The sequence below is a fragment of the Azolla caroliniana genome, unplaced genomic scaffold (assembly GCF_043228905.1).
Source record: "Azolla caroliniana isolate FFs.n. ecotype wild unplaced genomic scaffold, voAzoCaro1.0.p SCAF_3, whole genome shotgun sequence".
In the NCBI taxonomy this organism is placed as follows: Eukaryota; Viridiplantae; Streptophyta; class Polypodiopsida; order Salviniales; family Salviniaceae; genus Azolla; species Azolla caroliniana.
The window spans coordinates 23775874-23796153 of NW_028230438.1; the positions used below are offsets into that span (position 1 = coordinate 23775874).

At 42.7% G+C, this 20280-nt stretch overlaps 2 protein-coding genes across 3 annotated transcripts; one reads left to right on the forward strand and one right to left on the reverse strand.

Moving 5' to 3' along the window:
* Positions 1-8699: 8699 nt before the first annotated feature.
* Positions 8700-13796, reverse strand: LOC147866715 (ribosomal RNA small subunit methyltransferase G). Of its 2 annotated transcripts, none has more exons than XM_087317176.1 (9): positions 13605-13796; positions 12819-12899; positions 12643-12732; positions 12389-12558; positions 12239-12308; positions 9768-9847; positions 9623-9685; positions 9472-9548; positions 8700-9102 (listed from the first exon to the last, which is right to left on the reverse strand). In XM_087317176.1, exons 1-9 carry the CDS (start codon positions 13683-13685, stop codon positions 9002-9004), a joined length of 813 nt encoding a protein of 270 aa, XP_087173302.1. In that variant the 5' UTR covers positions 13686-13796; the 3' UTR covers positions 8700-9001. The 2 variants fall into 2 exon arrangements, with proteins under 2 accessions (XP_087173302.1, XP_087173303.1); XM_087317177.1 differs by having other exon boundaries at positions 12819-12939; positions 13605-13741.
* Positions 13797-16469: 2673 nt separating this feature from the next.
* Positions 16470-19783, forward strand: LOC147866716 (mannan endo-1,4-beta-mannosidase 8-like). Its single transcript, XM_087317174.1, has 5 exons — positions 16470-16756; positions 17693-17887; positions 18490-18612; positions 18758-18969; positions 19064-19783. The coding sequence occupies exons 1-5, from the start codon at positions 16508-16510 to the stop codon at positions 19491-19493; spliced, it is 1209 nt and encodes a 402-aa protein (XP_087173300.1). The 5' UTR covers positions 16470-16507; the 3' UTR covers positions 19494-19783.
* Positions 19784-20280: the final 497 nt, after the last annotated feature.

The following is a 20280-nucleotide window of genomic DNA, read 5'->3' on the forward strand; positions in this document are numbered from 1 at the left end:
GGGCATCTCAATAATAGTGGATGCCTAAGTGAACCAAATCACCTATCTTGGAGGAGGTGAAGGTGGAGTTGGTTACCTAAGAGAAGATGCTCCAGGAAGTAACATTGTAGAAACATGTCTCACTGACCAAAGCAAATGTTCTCCACACTCAACAAGAACAATATAAAGCTTCAAAGTTGCATGATCAACTCACAACTAAAATGGTGATCCACATTAAATGGTGTATGCTCTTGATTGAGTTCTAAGTAGTGGATTCCCATTGAGAAGGGTCTCACGACCGAGGACATGGCTCCACAAGACGCCCATGATGCAACTAGTATCCATGACACAAATCATCACACAATAGTTGAAACTCATGATGATGGTAGAAGAGGACTATCACCACTTGGGTGGAATCACATTCGATCTTACGATCTATGCAATGTCATATGACCTATTATATAATCCTCCACATTAACACTAATAATGCCAATGTTGATTGACAATCAAGCAATATGGGTCCTGACTTGAAACGAAAATGACAAGTAATATGATCAAAGATATAACCCTTAGAAATGGTTGAACAAGAGATAATATTCTTTTGAACAATAATATCAAAGACAATGGACTACACATCAGCCTCCCATATACAACGATGGAAACAAGACACTTGTTAGTAATTGTTAATTTGAGCATTGGCCCAAAATGGTTGGAAAATGCATCTTGGAAGGGTGAGAGGGTTATATGAGTATTCCAAACCAAGTCTAAAAACTTTGTCGCGTTGTTACGCGCGTGCGTGGAGAAAGGCGGGACCACGAGGGTCTTGGACTAGGGAGTGACGGAGCGTAGGAAGTCGTACTTCACCGTTTCCGGGGCATCCCAGAAGCACACCGGAAGCAACCGAAGGGAGAGAGAGAAAGAGAGAAAGCGCGCGCTTAACACCGGCTCACGCACACACACGCACACACACACATAGGCCGACCCGACTCACGCCCTTATGTACAGGAAACGCAGGAAAGGGGAAGCACCCGACACCAACAGAGACGCGAATATGCACAGACAAACGCAAATGTATATATATAAAGGGAAGAATACATTCCCGGCTTCGAGCTGGACCATGGTAGGGTAGGTTACAACAGCAGTCTACTGCCAAGCCGCCGCCCGGGGAGCTCTCGGGCTCGTCACGCAGAGTGGGGTCTTGCACAGGAGACCGAGCAGAAACTACGCTCAACGGTCGACCTCCCCGCGAAGGAGAAGAAGAAGAAGAAGAAGAAGAAGCAGAAAAAAAAACTAACCCTAAATGTAACGGTATACCCTCTAACGCAAAATGGGCAACCCCTTCACAAAGGGCGCTCCCTTCCTTTTATAGAACAAGGAGAGGGATGCGTTACAATGTGGGATAAATCCCAACTTACATGGGATCGTCTGTCCCGACTCGACTACTCTTCGGCGCCATAAAGGCGCCCTCGTTATTCCCACTAAATGTACAAGGGTGAGCACACATGCTGCACCCCGCCGATGTAGCCAATGTTTCCCGGTTTCTGCCTCTGGCCGAAATTCTTCACGACATCCGCCCCCACCTAACCGCACGTCCACCGGTACGTGCCAAACCCGGTGAAGGGTGAGAGATTTCGGCCGGTGAGGAATCGGTCTTCCGTAATCCGCATCCCGGCTCGCTGCGAGTTTGATCCGTCGGCTTCGGTTCTTCCTTCGTGCTTACCTCCCCGTAGGCTCGTTCGACCCGTTGATGGGTCCTCTGCCGCGATCTCCGTAGTCCGCATACTTCCGCTGGCCCTTGTTCTGCCGTATGAACGCCCCGCTCCCCACCGTATGCCCGATGTCCTCCGCTTGAGGAACACCCGTAGTGGCCCGCTTGGCCTCCGTTGACCATTCGTGATGTCCTGATTGCCGTCCCATGTTGTTTCGCGTTGCCTTCGTCCTCTCGTCACCACCTTCCTTCTCCATGGTCTTACATCGCCGCGTCGGCTCGAATCGCCATGGTCTCCGGAACGGTGTGGAGGATCCCTTTCTGGCCTTCTACGCGCTACCTCCGAACCGCACAACCTATCTCCGCGCTCGCCTTTCCGCTCCGGCACCTCCGTGTGCCACATACCCTCGTCCGTTGTTTGGCACTGTCTGTGCCGTACTCCGGTTCATTGCACGCCTTGTCGGCCCCTTTCCCGGCCAGATCGTGCATCGCCGCTCACCCGCATACTGGTGTCCTTCGCATCCGAGGAACACCCCGTAGTAGCCCGCTTGGCCCTTCCCGTCTTCGTGGTGCTGCAACAGGTCCTGAGTCTTCCGCTTGCCGTCGTCCCCTCGCCCCCACCAGCTTGTCACCCCGGGCTTGCCATGTCAGTCCTCACTACTTCAACGGAGCTCCCGAGATCTACGAAGCGAGTGTGGAGGATCCTCCTCCGGCCTCTCTTGTCATCCCCTGACTCCGATCCTGTGCAGTCCACTACGCACTCGTCACCTCGTTTCCAACACCTCCCTTGTGCCGTCTTCCGCTTCCTTTGTTCGGCTCCGCCCGCGCCGAACACCGTCCCACAGTCACGCTTCGATCCGGCCCGCGATGGCCACTTGCGAGACTCTTGTTCCGTCCCAGGTGTGCCTTTCCGGCCTGACATACCTCCCCGTGTTTGCCCCTACCGGCTCCTTCCGAAACCGTAACCGGCCGGTGAGGGTTTCGCACTTCGTCCGCCCTGTTTTACTGGCTCCCTATCCGCTACCTCGTGTCGTTGGGTCTCGTTCCTTGCCGCCACCGTCCTTCTCCCTAGGTCTCACGTTGCCACGTTGGCCGAACTGCCGGGGTCTCTGGATCAGTATGAGGGTCCCATAGGACCGGTCTTCGTTTCTAGGCTTGCCGAAATTCGGGTGTCTTTTGTCGGAGTCCTTCACGACTCTCCTCGTGTCTTCCGCGTAGCCGGGTTCCGTCTTCGTGTTGCCAGGTCCCGTTTCCCACCGCCACCAACCTTCTCTCTCGGTCTCATGTTGCCACGTCGGCCGAACTGCCGGAGTCTCTGGTTCGATGTGGGTATCCCGTAGGACCGGACTTCCTTACGCCCACTCACCTCGCCGGAAGGTTTGACATGGTCCATAGCCGCCTTGCCGGCCTCATACCTCCTTGCCGTCTTTCACCTCCTATCGTCCGATCACGTTCTCTTGTCGCCACCGATCTCCCTTAAAGGACTCACGCCGGCTCTTGGGCCGACCGCCGGATCGGTGTGAGTGTCTTCGTGGGACTTCCCCTCCTGGCTTCGGTTGCCCGCCTTGCCGCCACCACCGTTCCTTACTCTAGGTCTCACGCCTCCTCTTGTCGTTGGCTGGCGGAGTCTCTAGAATCGGTGTGTGTAAGGTCTCAGTTGCACCGCTCTGCCTCCGCCATCCTCTTCTGTTGGTCACGTTCACCTGCCGCCACCATCCTTTCCTATAGGACTCACGCCGGCTCTCGGGCCGACCGCCGGATCGGTGTGAGGATCTCCGTGGACCGCCCATCTGTAGCCCTTTGCCTTCGTCCCCTCGCCGCCACCGTCAGTATCTTGGTCTTACGTCGACCGCGTTGCCAATTGCCGAAGTCTCTAGAACCGGTGTGAAGGATCCCCCTTGGGCCTCTGATTTGTCTTCCGGACCCTGTCCCGGGTCGTCCTTTTCCGCATGCCGAGAGGGCGGTTTACTCCGCACCCTCTCCCATGGTACCGATGTACCGTGTCCTCGGCCTCTTCGTAGGCCTACTCTCTTCCTCCCTCCCGGAATGGTCATTTGGGAGTCCGCTCCGCCCGGTTCTAGTCCGGGTCCGTTCGTCATTCTCCGGATTACCGAGTCTCGTTCTCCTGTCGCCACCAGCCTTCTCCCTAGGTCTCACGTTGCCACGTTGGCCGAACTGCCGGGGCCTCCGAATTGGTGTGGGGATCCTGTAGGACCGGTCTTCGTTCTCCTCTTCATCCCTTGTACTTCTCCCGAACTCGTCGTTTCTCTCCTTCTCGAGTACTCGCCTTCATCTCCCATCTCTCTAGGTCTCACGTTGGCGCTCGTTACCGGCTGCCTGAGTCTCCGGATAAGGCGTGGTGCTTCCGTCCCATAACGATTTGCGGACGCTCGTTCGGGGTACTGCTCCCAAGTACGTTCGGTGAGAAGCATCTGGTCTGTGATCAACCAAGCCCCGCATGGGCTTGGTTCTCCAATATCCGTAGTTTCGGTTCTGATGCCGACCTCTCCGGACTCGTTCCGAACCCTTGACCACTTCCCTTCCAATTCCCGACCTTCGCCCGGTCGGTCTTTCTCCCCATGTAAAAGAGGGCGGCTCGTCCCGCACCCTCTCCCGTATCGGCACCTTCATGCCGATTCTGGCCCCGATTGAACAATCCACGACCAGATTACGCTCCACCCGTACCGGAGCGTCGCGTGGTTCTGTTCCCGGTCGGGTCGTTCCTTGGTCTCCTCGTCGCCCCTTTCGTTGGCCATCTCCCATCCATCTTCGTTGGCATTGTGCCAAGACTCCTCGGTACCGCCATCCATCTCCTCGGTCTTACATGGGCATACGGGCCCGAATGCCGAGCTCTCCGGAATCGGGTCCGTGGGTTTTCGTCTGCTCCTTCCCCGTATCGTCTCGCCGGTGATTCTTGGTCTTTCGCCACCGCCTTCCTCCGCTTGGGACTCACGTGGGCACTCGGGCCCGACTGCCATCGTCTCGGGAGCAAGTGTGGGAAGACACAAAGAATCGCCCGTCCGTTTTACCCTTGTCCGTAGCCACCGACTCTTCGTGGTCGGCGGTCGTCTTCTTACCGATCGCGCAAGCCCCGCCTGGGCTTGCTTCTCCGATTTCTGGGGTTTCAGGCTGACACGCCCGAAACCGTTGGTCCCAACTATCCGGTTCCGCGATCTGTATCTCAGCCTCGTCCTTGGCCGTTCTATCTCCGCAAGTCGAGAGGGCGTTTTGTTCCGCACCCTCTTCTGTGGTACCGTCGTACCGATCTTTCGCCTTCTCGTGGGGCAAGACCATCTCCTCGGTCTTAGCTTGGGGCCTCGATCTCTCCTCTTCCTCGAGCATCGCCTCGAGAGCTGCGTACGCCTCCGCAATCCGGGCCTCAACGCCGACCCTTGCCAACTCCCTTTCCTGTTCGGCCTCTTCCCGCTGTGATGGCACACTGTCGTGCGCCTTCCTCTTAGCCTTCTCGGCTCGCTCATCGTCTAGCCGTTGGCACACCCTTCCGACCTTCGACCAGTCCTCCGTAAGCCCATTCGCTCCGTCATCGTCTTCGAGCTCCATCCCGATGGCCTCCCGTTCCGCTCGGTCGATCGACCTGACGTACAATAGGACCTTGTCCGTCCCCACCAAACCTTGTTCCCGCTCCGGGAGCCGAGCAAGCCGTCGCTCGAACTCTCGGAATGCCTTCGTCGCGCCCCGGTGGGTCTTTGCCGATGCGACCCACTGGTCGAAGTCGTGTCGTCCTCGGCTCTTCCGCCGTCCTCCATATGCCTGCAGGAGCGCCTCTTCAAAGGCCTCCCACGAACTATGAGCTTGTCGGAGCTCCTTTACTTCCGCGTGCACACGGACGGCGACAGCCCGACAGAAGAATTCCAGCCTCAACGCTTCGTCCACGTCTTGCTCCTCCATTTCCGCGTTGTAGGCTTCCAAGTAAGATGGGACTTTGTCCCCGCTGAAACGACCGACTCTTTCGACCACTCGCTCAACCGCTTGTTGCGCTACTTCTCGCCTCATCACCACTCGTGCCGACTCCAACACCACTTCGGCCACCATCGCCGCGAGGTCGTCGTCTTCCGACTCCATCCTCCCTTGCCGCCTTTCACGTCGAGTTCACCAAAGATGTCGCGTTGTTACGCGCGTGCATGGAGAAAGGCGGGACCATGAGGTTCTTGGACTAGGGAGTGACGGAGCGTAGGAAGTCGTACTTCACCGTTTCCGGGGCATCCCAGAAGCACACCAGAAGCAACCGAAGGGAGAGAGAGAAAGAGAGAAAGCGCGCGCTTAACACCGGCTCACGCACACACACGCACGCACACACACACACACATAGGCCGACCCGACTCACGCCCTTATGTACAGGAAACGCAAGAAAGGGGAAGCACCCGACACCAACACAGACGCGAATATGCACAGACAAACGCAAATGTATATATATAAAGGGAAGAATACATTCCCAGCTTCGAGCCGGACCATGGTAGGCTAGGTTACAACAGCAGTCTACTGCCAAGCCGTCGTCCGGGGAGCTCTCGGGCTCGTCACGCAGAGCGGGGTCTTGCACAGGAGACCGAGCAGAAACATCCCTCAGCGGTCGACCTCCCCACGAAGGAGAAGAAGAATAAGAATAAGAAGAAGCAGAAAAAAAAAAACTAACCCTAAATGTAACAGTCCTAAATGTAACGGTATACCCTCTAACGCAAAATGGGCAACCCCTTCACAAAGGGCGCTCCCTTCCTTTTATAGAACAAGGAGAGGGATGCGTTACAATGTGGGATAAATCCCGACTTACATGGGATCGTCTGTCCCGACTTGACTACTCTTCGGCGCCATAAAGGCACCCTCGTTATTCTCACTAAATGTACAAGGGTGAGCACACATGCTGCACCCCTCCGATGTAGCCAATGTTTCCCGGTTTCCGCCTCTGGCCAAAATTCTTCACGACAACGTAAACATAGCCAAGGATTTAAGGAAGTACCCACAACTTAAAACTTGAAAATAAGAATATAGAATGGAGTCACAAATGGGCCATAACATATTAAGATGGGTGATCAAACCATTGTGTTAGTATATTAAATAGTTGGGGGTATCAATGAGACCCACACAATAAAAGATTGCATAACAAGTTGAAATCTATAGAACCATAAGCAATATTAACATGTTGGAAAACATGTTGTCTTTTAGCTTTACTAGGGATGAAGAATCAGTAATAATCCCATGTTTAATTAGTAAAATATATAAACTAACTACTAAAGGATCTACATCCTTACAAGATTCGTGTCACAAAAATAAACCAGATAAGTGTATTCGAGCATTGTCCTTTGAGGTAAAATATGATGGGTTAGATTGTAGTGAAACAATTTCACAATTATTCTCAATGTTCAAGAATTTTACTAATGAAAGTCGAGGAAGAGCGTATTTTTGGCTACACCAAGAGAGGCGTTCAAAGATAATATAGATATTTATGTATGTGCAGTTTGTCCTCGAGTTGAGCACTGAGAAAAAATATTTCTATTGATTTTTTATATCTTCATACAGTTCATGACAAGCTCATCAATGAATATCAACCTAAATAAATTGACCTAAATAAATACTCATATATATATACTGTATATGAAACACAAGATCCATCTATGTACACTAAAGAAAAAGAAGGGGGAGGGACCTAGTTCTTCTATGTGCAATGATTTCGTTGGTTCATTTAATGCTTGAAAAGTATCTCCAAGGTAAACAAAAATCGATATCATTACTACATAAACTTACATGTTCAAACAAGAAGAAAGAAATAGAAATTCTTGGGTTTCACTACGAAAAGTAACTACACAACCGAGTGGACCTCCCATTCAGTTGAGCCCAACGTAATAGTTCGAGCAATGCTAATCTTCTTTTGTGTTGGACACTCAGTAAAGATCCTAAAAGTTTGAATAGTATTATAGTTGTACATTAACAAATAAAAAGTGTATTAAGCACTATGTATTATGAAAATGAAAACAAACACAAACCTAAGCCTTCACATTTACGGAGATTAAAACAATAAGGTACTGTTAAACTGAAACTCATCTTGATAAAAATAAGTATGGAACCAAACCTCTGTTGCAAAGGTATGCAAAATGCATCTTCTCAAAATTTCTCAGAAAGACGCTCATTATAGGCAAATGCTAGAGTAGAAGTTTCCTCCACAAGATTCTATTGATAATGTGGCTACAAACTTTTCTCAACTTTGGCAAACATAAGTATAGTTTGCCTCAAGTGTTTTTTAAAACTATCAATGATGTTAATTTCCGAATACTAGTGCATGATTAAGTTGAACCCTTTAACTTTATAAATGAATATATATATTTTGCAATAGTTGTTGTTTAAAAAGCATATCAATCCTTGTAATATTACATTTTGTACCATCATGAAAAAAAATTCAATGTCACTAAAAGTTTATCATTTTTGTACCATTTTGTAATATTGCATTTTATCTTCCCAAATGGCCTTATGTTTTTATCATTCTCTCCAAATGCCCCCATAATCTCATTATATCACTATGCCCTTGGCCACAAATGGTTTATTGGCCCGATTACTATCATTCATGGTTTAAGGGCTGATCGATGGACAATTCAAATTTTTCCTCTCCAGTGTATATTCTACTTGGTTTTGTTATCCACAAGTATGTTAATGTCAAATAATTACTTTGCAAATGTATTTTGTAGTATCCAGAAATATATTCATGTCAAATAATTACATTGAGGATGCATTTAATAGCTTAATTATGAGATTTTAACAATAAAATAGTGAGGCTACAACTTCATGATTACATATAAGAATTTTAGAGGCATATAATGTCCAAACACCACACACAATAATCAACACATCTATGCATCTACTCTTATCTCACTCTGAAAATCTATAATGGAATGCCATCAATGTGTCATATGAAAAAACAATTATCTACCACAAACAAAACTAAGTTTTGTTGTACTCACTTTGCACATGCAAGTAAATGCACATTTCTTATTATGAAATACTTTGGTTAACTGATAAAAAAGAATGAATGTATGCATTTGCTCTTTGGCAGTAGACTGCTTTACTTAAACAAGGAGATTTTGGTACACTTAGAATAAAATATTTAAACCAAGTACGCATGAAACATAGTATCGGCCAAATTATGGGCCTATGAGACATTTACAAGTCTCAATGACACTAGACAATATCTTCTTCATCACAATGGTGAAATGTTTTATTAAAGAATGTTTAACCTGTCTCCCTGGCATTGAAGAAAATTCAAGGATCAGACAACTCGTCAGAAAATACAAGCATGGGAATATATCCGCCCTATTTAAGTTTCCCGCAGAAATCTGGGAGATCCAATATTGTAATGCGTGCATTTTGAGAAGCGGTTTCTCGCTCAGGAGCCGTATTATAACCCCATGTGCCTGCATCATCACATATAAGTAGCATTGAGCAATAGTAAGAGTCAAACAAAGGTAGAGCTAATGGAATAACCCCGAACAGAACAACAAATAACTCAAATCACTTGGATAGTTCACTAACTCAATGAGTTAGTCAGCTTGTTTTTCATTTTAAAATGGGTTTGATTTCAAGTTTAAATCGACTTCATCTGAACTCGTTCTCATGTTAAATGTGTTTCCTCTGAGGTTGTTCTTATGCTATATGGTTTCTTCAGTGGGATTGTTTTCATGTTACCAATGTGTTTCGTTTGAGCTTTACTCAATATGCCAAAGTATTGTGATTAAACCACATAAAAACAACCCAGTAATCCTTCTATTGATACATGGTTTTACCAAGATATAGGTTCCATTTGTCGAGCACTGGATCTTTGATCACATTATGCAAGGTTGCCAACCTGTCTTCTACAAAACTAAAACACACGAGCATTTCAGATGAATGAAAACTGAAAAACTTTACATTGGAAGGTGAAATATAACAACTTACTGGAGAACCAAATCTTGATGTTCCGGCTGACTTTGAAGCTTCCTCAGCACTTGAACTTTTGGCCTAATTTGACAGCACCATCCATGAATGGTCACCTTAAAAAGATTAGATTAAACACGTTTGGAGACTTGGAAAAACTACTCACCCAGAACCGAGTCCATAAATGAGTTCAGAGGGGAAGTCAATACCAGCAATCTCTCTGAGAAGGATTTGAGCAAAACGTGCCTGTTACAATAATAAGAACTCTGCTTTTCTTTTCTATATTTATTTATTGTGAGTCTGGTTGCAATTTCATGGCTTGTGAGAGTTAAACTCATGACCTGTGCTTTACAGAGGGCCTTACCTCTTCCTTCAATCATCAACAGACTCTTTCTCTCTATTTCAAGGAACTAGTAGATTGATCACTATAACATATCATATGCACGATCCAGCCCACATCGTATCTATGCAGCTAAAGTAAGAACGTAACAATTGCCTGCAGTCTAAGAATCTGAGAGGTGTTGTAGCAAACACAAGTCCAAGGGTCATGTAGAAGAATCAGAAATTGTTGTAGAGACCATGTCCTAAGCCCAAGCACAGACAGGAAGTGTAACATTGGAAACATCCATTTGAGCACTGCATGGTGGGAACAAAGTTGTCTCACAACATATTGTGATAGATTTGCATGCACAACTTACCAACTATACATTGTGACCTCCCTGACAATGTTGTCTTTTTAAGTTATATTTGAAACTTATTCCAATTGTTCACATGACACAATCCTGAGAAAATGTTTATTTGAAGACTCCGAAGTTGATAGTGATATATATACTCCATCTCAACTTTAGAAGCTCGTAATGTTAAGTACTACAGGAAAACACAAACATGTTTTCAACCTCTTGTGATATGATTCACATGAACATAATCTTGGAAGGTTTATTGGAATATTTTGCCGCCAACAACTCCAACACTTTTATCACAGATAAGTAGGTATGTCGTGTCTTGCATCTATGGTATTCTCAGGCTATTTTTATAAATAGCTCAAATTACCATTTCTGTTATAAATTTTATATAGCTCAAACATATCATATTAACGTAAATTCTCATCCATCTGTGTTATAAGGACAAGAGCTATCAAGTACTACAAGAAACTTAGCCAATCTACTATCCCGTTGGATGTGGCAGAGTGACCTAACTTATAAGGCTTTGCAAAATGAAGAGGAAAGATTGGCAATAGATTGTAACTCACGATGTGAAACACCCATCAGCTGCCTCCAAAAAGATATTATCCATAATTGCAAATCTGAAAGAACAGTGCATGTCATGGATAACATTAGGAGGGATAATGGCAGTGACAGATAAATAAACCTATTGAAAACACCGAGGCAAATGACCAATGGTGAATTCTATTGATTAAGGAACGCTACGGATGGGATGACGTCTCAAAAGGTCAGAAATCAAGCAAAGGAAAGACCTTGACCTAGAGGGCAAGTCCAGCCACCCATTTCATAGAACATCGTAAGCATCTCTTTCTTAATTAAGACACCCACAACAGCAGTATGCAACTAGTTTATATTTAGATCTGTCATCGCCCTCAAAAGATTCACATCCTCAAGGAGAGACAGACAGGTACCAACTGTTCAAATAACACTGAGGCTCAAGACCATTGTTGACAGGTTGTCCACAGATATACAGTCCAGTTAATGCATGAAAAGTTGAACAGTTGCAGTGAGATCAGTGGAACACAACATTTCGACTTGGATCTTAGCACCTGAAGACTGTCTGTACAAACCCATGGCCCATATTCAGAGTTTCCTCGGGAGTTTAACTACGCTTTCTCCCAAACAAATTCGCTGAGATAAACTGATGCTGTTTACTTTTTAGCCTCAAACACTGGTTCGCCATAAATATTTCTTTACATAATAACTGAGAAACTGAAATTGCAAGAACTCTTAAGAGATTTCCGCAAGCCGCTGATTGGTCTTTTATTCCACAGAAAACTCCCATGCATATGTTTGGCAGCTGAAATCCTTGGTGATGACACATAGAGAATAGATGGCAGGAAGATCCCATTTCTGAGATTCTAGCCATGAGTCAACATTTCTCTGTCAAGACCATGGTCGCCTAAATTGTAATAACTATTGAATTTTCATTCAACCAACCAAATATTTAATAATTATTAAGGTTTAGGCCTTGACTTGCAAGTATAACACACAATATATTAATTGGGGATAAAAGTAAAGCAAGGTTGAAAGCAAAAAAAAAAAGAAAAGTTAAAAGGATAAAAGCAACCAATGAGGTCAGGATGAGTTCAGAATCTGTAAACATTTCAGGTAATCAAAGCGAAGAAACATCGAGCCAATCATTGTTTGCATTCTTGTGTGAGCGGATGAAAGTCTCATTGATGTTTTTTGCAGTTCATTCATGCATGTGAAAGTTGGCAGCAGATTTTTGGAAACATATGTATATTTTGTCTACGAATTACCATATCAATGCAAAGGCCCAACGACAGAATATATACAATGGACTGACCTCAATGAAAAATAGAAGCAAATCATCACACATGTCAATAAATATGCACCCAATTGTGTAACATTTTTGCACAGACATCACAAACCTTACAAGAAAATATATTACCTGTTTTGTTGTAACAATGTAAATTTTTGAAGCTGCAAATTTAAGGGCATCAACAACTCCAGGGTAGAACCTACAGTAACAAAACAGATTTAAGCATCTGTCATAGGTGGATATTTAGTTTAGAATGAACAAACAGAGATAGCCATTAACCTATTTGCACGGATCCACCCTTGAATATCATTTGAAATCCACTCATCACGAACCATTCCAAAGTATTCAATCAGAGCTTCTCGGTCAGTTTCACCCCAATCTTCCATTATGATCGGTTTAATATGTGCCCATTGTTCCAAGATTTTCTCAACGGTGATTTCATCAATAGACTTGATTATAAATTTGACAAGATGAATACGTTTCAAATGCTATCCTAAGTACATTTTAGAGAAACCAAGTATTCACATACATACAGATGATCTTTGAGATCCTCGAAGCCTTGATTCCAGCAACAATCTCACAAGTAGCACATTCTCATATCCAGTCTCTACTACTGGACGGACCTAGAGCAACATACAAAACAACGAGATCATTCACAACTAGCATAAGGAAGAATGGATAAATAAGGATGTTTCTCAATTAAACTCACCATTTCCATTGCTTCTAATATCCAGGATTCAGTAAGGGTATCAACATTATCAAAAACGTCAGGCCACCTCCGCTTTGCGGCCTTCAGAGAATTAAAATGTCATAAGAAAGAGAGGTATCTCCTTACATCCAGTCAAGTATAAAAGCATGCCAAAGAAAATAACCCAATGCTTCAGATCTAGCAGTAAAAAGTATTTACATACATATATGCCTAGGTGTGTATTCATACATATACACGTGAATCCTTCCCTCACAACCCCATGAGAGAATAGTATTTCGAACTTCTGACTTACAACAAATGTCTCTGAATGGTCCCGAGTTGTATTATTCATGGGATTTCCATGTATGCATATACATACAAATATGAATATATGCACATGCGTAAACATTTATAGACATATATAATGTATATTTGTATATATATGTGAGTGAATATATGTAACCTTCATTCCACCAGAAATCCAGCAATGTGTTCTATCATGTCTGTGAACTACAAGTCAAAACCCATGTTTGCCTAAGAAGATTGATTATCCAAGCTTTAAGTTATGGGGTTATTCAAGCTTATAAATAGTATATGCAAGTAAATTGAAGTATATACGTACGTACATACATACATACATATACACGCAAATACATATTATGCAAGAAAACTTGACATATTTCAAAATATATGCTGTGTAACAAAGTTTCTTATAATACCGAATCTCTCTCTCTCTCTCTCTCTCTCTCTCTCTCTCTCTCTCTCTCTCACACACACACACACACACACACATATATATACACTGACCTTGAGTGCAGACATGGAGCTCTCCCCGCAGCTGTCACATATGACTCCATCGAAGTCGAGGGCATACAGGTGCTCCTCCATCTCCTCCCCTGGAAATTTACTCGATATGGATAGATTGACAAAATAAAACCGAAACGAACGAGGCAGAGCAGCGATGGCGGCTTCTCATACATACATGATTTACACATACATTCAGTACATATATCTCGTGTGTGTACAAATTATATACAATGTATTGAATTTGTGGACCAACCATCAGGTCTCCCCTCTATCTCTCTCTCTCTCTCTCTCTCTCTTCCTTCACATCACATTATTTCGGAGCTTCCATTCATCAGTCGCCTTTTTCGTAATGTGTAAATCTATGGTCGGATAGGCGACCGGATTTATTGATCCATTCATACACATTCGCGTATCGGCAATCCGAAATGCAAACCAGATTGATCAACTAATAAACATTTGGGTATCGTTGATATGAAAGACAATTATTGTTGTTACAAGGCGAGGGATCAATCGAAACATATGCTTATGTGCATCGTTTATAGGGAATGCAGTTACAATTGTTACGATGCAACCAATAGATTAGATCGATCACATTCATTCTGAGGAGGCTCACCATGGATCATTGACATTATGAGCAACACACATTAATTAAATGAGTACATGATTCAATCAATCCATCTCTTCATAGCATTTCCCAACAAGTACTTGTACCACGAGGTTGAGGAGATTGTGCCTCCTATGTTTCCTTCTTGTTAAATGTAAAGTTTTCTAACCAACACATGAGAAAAGTGATTGTCATTCTCATGAATTACAACTTTATGAGTCTTTCTCTCTGTCAATCGAACCCTTCAATCATTCCATATGAATTTTTAGGCTTTACATGCCCCTCGTTGGAGTATTCAATGAGTCCACACCATGTCTGTATTGTCACAAGCAACATGCATTCAATAATTATCAAACCCTTCATTTGGCAGTTTGCGTCTATTACTTAAGATTGTTTTCTCATCAACCACTTGATATGACATGGTTCCAAAATTATCTTCATATTCTATGACTCTCATAGAGTGTGTCGCCGCTTCTAAATCCAATTTGTAAGTTCCCAGTGCCCACTCTAGCAAAGTAAGCTTAAGCTAAACAAAATAATGCTTTTTACCAATTCCATTTTTTGTATATGCGCATAATAGTATCTCACACGACATGTTGAAATCTTAAAGAGTAAGCTTAACTCACAACGACTTAGAGAAAATGATGTATTGAACTAAATTTAGATGCAAATCATGTGGAGGAGTTAACATATCAAGCCTCCCCTCAAATAGATGGCCATGAAAAGAAACATGATGTGTTATGAAGCAACACAACTGACTTTTGCAATGTTCCTACATTTTGTTACATACGGGATAATTCATTAGTCCTCTTTTAAATATTGACTTTATGAGTGGCCAATCTATCTTACATAAGAAAAACAACATGGTTAATATAAAAACAATATTGGTTTGGATTCAAATTACAACATTCAAGTGAGAATCAAACACATATTAGAGAATATTGATTTTTCACACATCTTTCATAGTAAAATCACATATGTTTCATAAGTTCGTTCTAGTTTTAACAACATCATTGGTACGACTAGAAGAACACTCATCCTGAGGTGGGCTTCCTACTTAGATGCTTTCAACAGTTATCTGCTTTGCATTTGGCTACCCAACGTTTAACATGGGCATGATAATTGGTACATCAAAGGTGCGTCCTTCCCGATCCTCTCATGCTAGGAAAAGGTCCCCTCAATGCTCTAGCATATGCACTGATATGAACCGAACTGTCTTAGGACGTTCTTGAACTAAACACTATAACATAAAAAATTTATGACACTCAAATCATTGCTTAGGAAGTCAACCTTCAATCATAATTAGCCCACGAAAAGACAAAACAAAATTATTGGCCAATCGTTGATGAGGCAGTATAGACTTATCCCAACAAGTCCATATTATAATGAAGCGAATGTCCATATCTAACTTTCATTAATAGTTTGTTTTAACAAGGAAACTTGAGAGGGATTTGTTAACCTAACTATCAAACCTATATATATTTTATGTCGTCCACATGTAGGGGGATAGGATGCAAGCATCGATAAAACACAATAGCATGATGTTATGGAGCAAGCAAGCAAAATATTTTTTAGTTTTATATAGAATTAACTACAATGACTTGTGAGTAAACTTTAGTCAAATAAATAAAAAAGATCACCGCAACGGGAAGTTACCATTAGAATTATAATTTTTTATTGTCCATAATTATTCCCAAGTGGTTGCAACTTCCACATAAGGGGTAAAAAACGCCTTTACGTTACAAAGTTAGTGTTTTTTTCTCAATAAGCTACAACATATGATTAACGAAGGGTCAAATCCCTAGTTTCTTGAGCACGTGGAAGGTTAAATCCACGAAGCTTTCTTGTTGACGAGTTGTGCGACAAAGAATAGTGTCGGCAATGAGCAAGATGGTACAACAAACATGATATGTATATACCTCCCCCCAAGAAGAACCACGAGAAATACTTGTATGCTCGAGAGCTCTTTCTCGAGTTTGAACATACCAGACAAGAAAGAATTCGCCTTGGTGATTAACACAAAATCAAATAAGTGTGAAATATGGCTGGCTACTAATAATAATAATATATATATATATATATATATAAGTAAGTAAATAAATAAAAAATAATAAAAATAAAAACATAATATATATATATAATAAATAAGTAAGTAAATAAATAATTAAAATAAAATATACATTATATTATATATATATATTTATATATGTAATAATGTATGTATACAGTATATATGTATGTATGTATATACTGATAAAGAGCACGAGTACTGCATGAAGCAAAGGGGAGAAGGCAAGGCATGGCGTTTGTGAGTGCTCGCGATGCACAATTCCTTCTGAACGGGATCCCATTCTATGTCCATGGATTCAATGCTCACTTCCTCATGGCAATCAGCGTCGTGGATGCTGAGAGCAGATCCAAAGTCGTGGACCTTCTCAAGCAAGCTTCTCAGATGGGCCTCAATGTCTGTCGAACTTGGGCTTTCAACGATGGTGGCTATCAAGCCCTTCAGACCTCCCCTGGTGTCTATGATGAAAAGGTTTTCCAGGTAAAATCTGTGAAGCTTTTACACTTACAGGAATATAACAGAGTTCCTGCGAGATTTAACATTACCCCATGGGATCAACAATCCTTACAAAGCACTCTCTGGGGTATTTTATTTAAGTCAAAAGAAAATTCTAAACTAGGAGCTTGAAAATGAAAAAGAGCTAAGCGTATTTTCCTAATTTCACTGTTTGGACCTTCTATGAATTGGATTGTTTTGTCGAGTTTGTGAGCAAAGAGCATTGCTAGTGTTGTTGGAGATGGTTCCTTTCTCATTATTATGAGTTCTCAAAACTAGTGCAACCTTGTAGCAATTCTTGAAGATTATGCCTGATTTCCTCATATGTGAGGCATACTAAGAGACATGTCCTGTTTCTTGTATGCAGAGGCAACGCGGACCACATATTCTCTTTTTCTGCTCAATGTTCTGGCAATCATCCATTTCCATTTTCAACATGAACACGTGTATGAGCATCAGTGTGGTAGCACGTCCTAGTCACTTGAGCGTTGTGGTCTGGATGTGAGCTTTGGGCATTGGCCATATGTCCTCAGTAATTTTCCCAGTATTGAGTGTTAATGTAGCTCCAATAATACTCAATCTTAGATCTATGTTTTTCTGTTCTCAATTTCGTACGGAGAACTGCCAATGTGGTTGGGTAAATGTGAACTCATGTTTTTCTGTCTCTTTCTTCATCTCTACTTGCACATCCAAATATTCTTCAACATGCCACCTTGAGAGAATATGACACAGGTAGAAGGCAGAGTCTAGAGATTAGGGTGAGTAGGGACCACCCCCGAGTGAGAGAGCATCATATATGTAGCCGTGGACACTAGATAAAACAATTGAGCATCATTCATGTATTTGACAAGAATAATTCATTGTCTTTTTAGTTTCCGTCTTTTCTTTCAGGTGCTGATCTAGGTTTTGTTTGACCTTTAGGCTCTCGATTTTGTCTTGGATCAAGCTCAACAAATAGGAGTGCGCCTTATCCTTAGCTTTGTGAATAACTGGGAACATTATGGGGGTAAACCTCAGTACATGGAATGGGCCCGTAATGCCGGCGTTGACCTGGAAACGGAGGATGCATTCTTTTCTGATTCCACAATCAAAAGATACTACAAGAATCATGTGAAGGTATTAGAAATATTTTTGTTATTCCTTATTGCATAATCACGATAAATGCATGTGCTGCTGCCTGCCTGCCCTATGCGAAAAATGATGAAATTATGTTCAGAAGCCAGAGAGGAGGGTGGGAGAGATAGAAGCTCGTTTGACACTACCATGGAATATCTAACTTCATCTAGAGAGAGAGAGAGAGAGAGAGAAGTGAATTCAATTGTTTTGGAATGTCCAATGCCCATGGGATTTGAGACTAGTTGGAAAAATGGCATAGATCTGTTTCTATGTGAGTGTGAGGTCTCATGACACTCTTGCATTCACTGGTGATGTAAAGATGACTAAGAACAATGTGTACCTGAAAAGAATACATTTGCATATGGAGATATTGATTTCCATTTTGTGTATCTAAGAGTGACGGTAAACTGTACTAGATCTCACACGCATGAAATGTTTCGTTCATAACAAATTTGAGGGTCAAGATCAAGCTCTTACACATCTTCCATCTTATTCTCTCATTAAGCTTTTTTTCTTTTAAAAGGAGATCAAGTTAGTTACTGTATTTGGATCATAGACACTAGCATTCATCTGAAGTTTATTCATGATGTTTGGCTTTGCAGGCTCTGATAACTAGAGTAAACAGCATCACAGGGATATGTTACAAAGATGACCCAACAATCTTCGCTTGGGAACTCATGAATGAGCCCCGATGTGTATGCGATTCATCTGGAGATACCTTGCAGGTAAAGTGGCATTTCTTCTCAGGTGGATGCAAAGGACATTTAGGAAATGTGAAATTTGGGAGCCAATTGATGACCTATGGCTGACAGGGCAAGTGCCTGAACCAGTATTAAGAGAGTTTATAAACATGTTTTTTCTTCAACATAGGCTTGGATTGAGGAGATGGCAAGGTTTGTGAAATCAATCGATTCTAATCATCTTCTTGGGCTTGGATCGGAAGGTTTTTATGGCTTCCCAAGTGCTACAAGAAAGTCTGCAAATCCCAGTAATTATGTTCTACAACTTGGGACGGATTTCTTGAGAAACCATCAAGTGGCTGGTATTGACTTTGCCAGTGCACACGGCTACCCAGATTCATGGTAGAGCTCTTTGATTCTACACTTTCCAGACACAAGGATACCTTTGCATACTAATTGAGTTTACTTCATATATATTTCTTTTGTGATCCTGAAGGTTAGGGTCAAAAGTAGATGTGTTACAGCAAATTTCATTCATGCAGAACTGGATAGCAACTCATATGTTGGATTGCACTTCTACTTTGCGCAAGCCATTTCTCTTGGGGGAGTTTGGAATGTCAAGCAAACATGGAGTATTTAAGCCTGAGAATAGGAAGTTTTTTATGGAAACAATATATACAATGTTCTATGTGTCAGCTCTTGGGGGTAGCGCGATGGCTGGGGGTATTGTGTGGCAATTGTTACCTAAAGGAATGGAGAACTTCAACGATGGATATGAGATTGTGCTTTCAGAGGATGACCCAATATCACAGATAATCTTGCAGCATTCTTTAAGGCTCCAAGATCTCACTGACACTGACAGTGAGATTTGTCCCATAAAAGCAAAGAGTCAAATTTGTCCATTGAAACTAAAATGCTTTTGGTAAGGTACCCATTGGGAGACCACTTGATTTCTTGTATATGATATCGTCTGATGTGACTGACCCCTTGGATGAGTGGCTGAAACAACACATCGACATCATTATCCAACGCGATTATTTATTTATTTATTAGCATTGCCTCATGAGGAATGTGATCATTGTTTTTGAAGGCTTGGTTTTCTTTTAAATAATCTCTCTTTTTGAGGGTCATATCATTGTTATTAATCTTGTCCGACGTTATTTTTATATAGCTTGGTTTATTTTTCTTTTGAACTGGTTTTTGAAGGTTCATTCTTTGCTGTGCTTCCAATAAACAATGTGATTTACATGCAATGCATTGTTTTATTTATGAATTATGACCATGTTTAAAGTTAAATCCTCCTTGGTGCTTTCCTAATTCTTTCAATGTTAATACATATACATGCAACATGATCGATCCATCAACATACACAACCCATCATCGCATAGAACTATCTATTGTAAGAAAACATGTAGAAAAGCAAGAACATCAAAAACCATTTCATCACTAACAATGTGTACTATCGATCTAGGGAGGTGATCAATCGGTATCTCTTTTCATGACAACTTAAGCCAACAATGCAATCTTCACTTTAACAAAAGAATTTGCTGTTAGATACAAAAGAAGACTCCAAAATTAGGATCGCAACTCTTGAGTGATCCTACAATGAGTGATGAAGTTTTAGGTCTTGCATGTGAATAGTTCTTTATCCAAGTAAGTAGTGAATGCAACCTACATCCATATCATTTTGATCAATGCAGCACAAGATAGAGG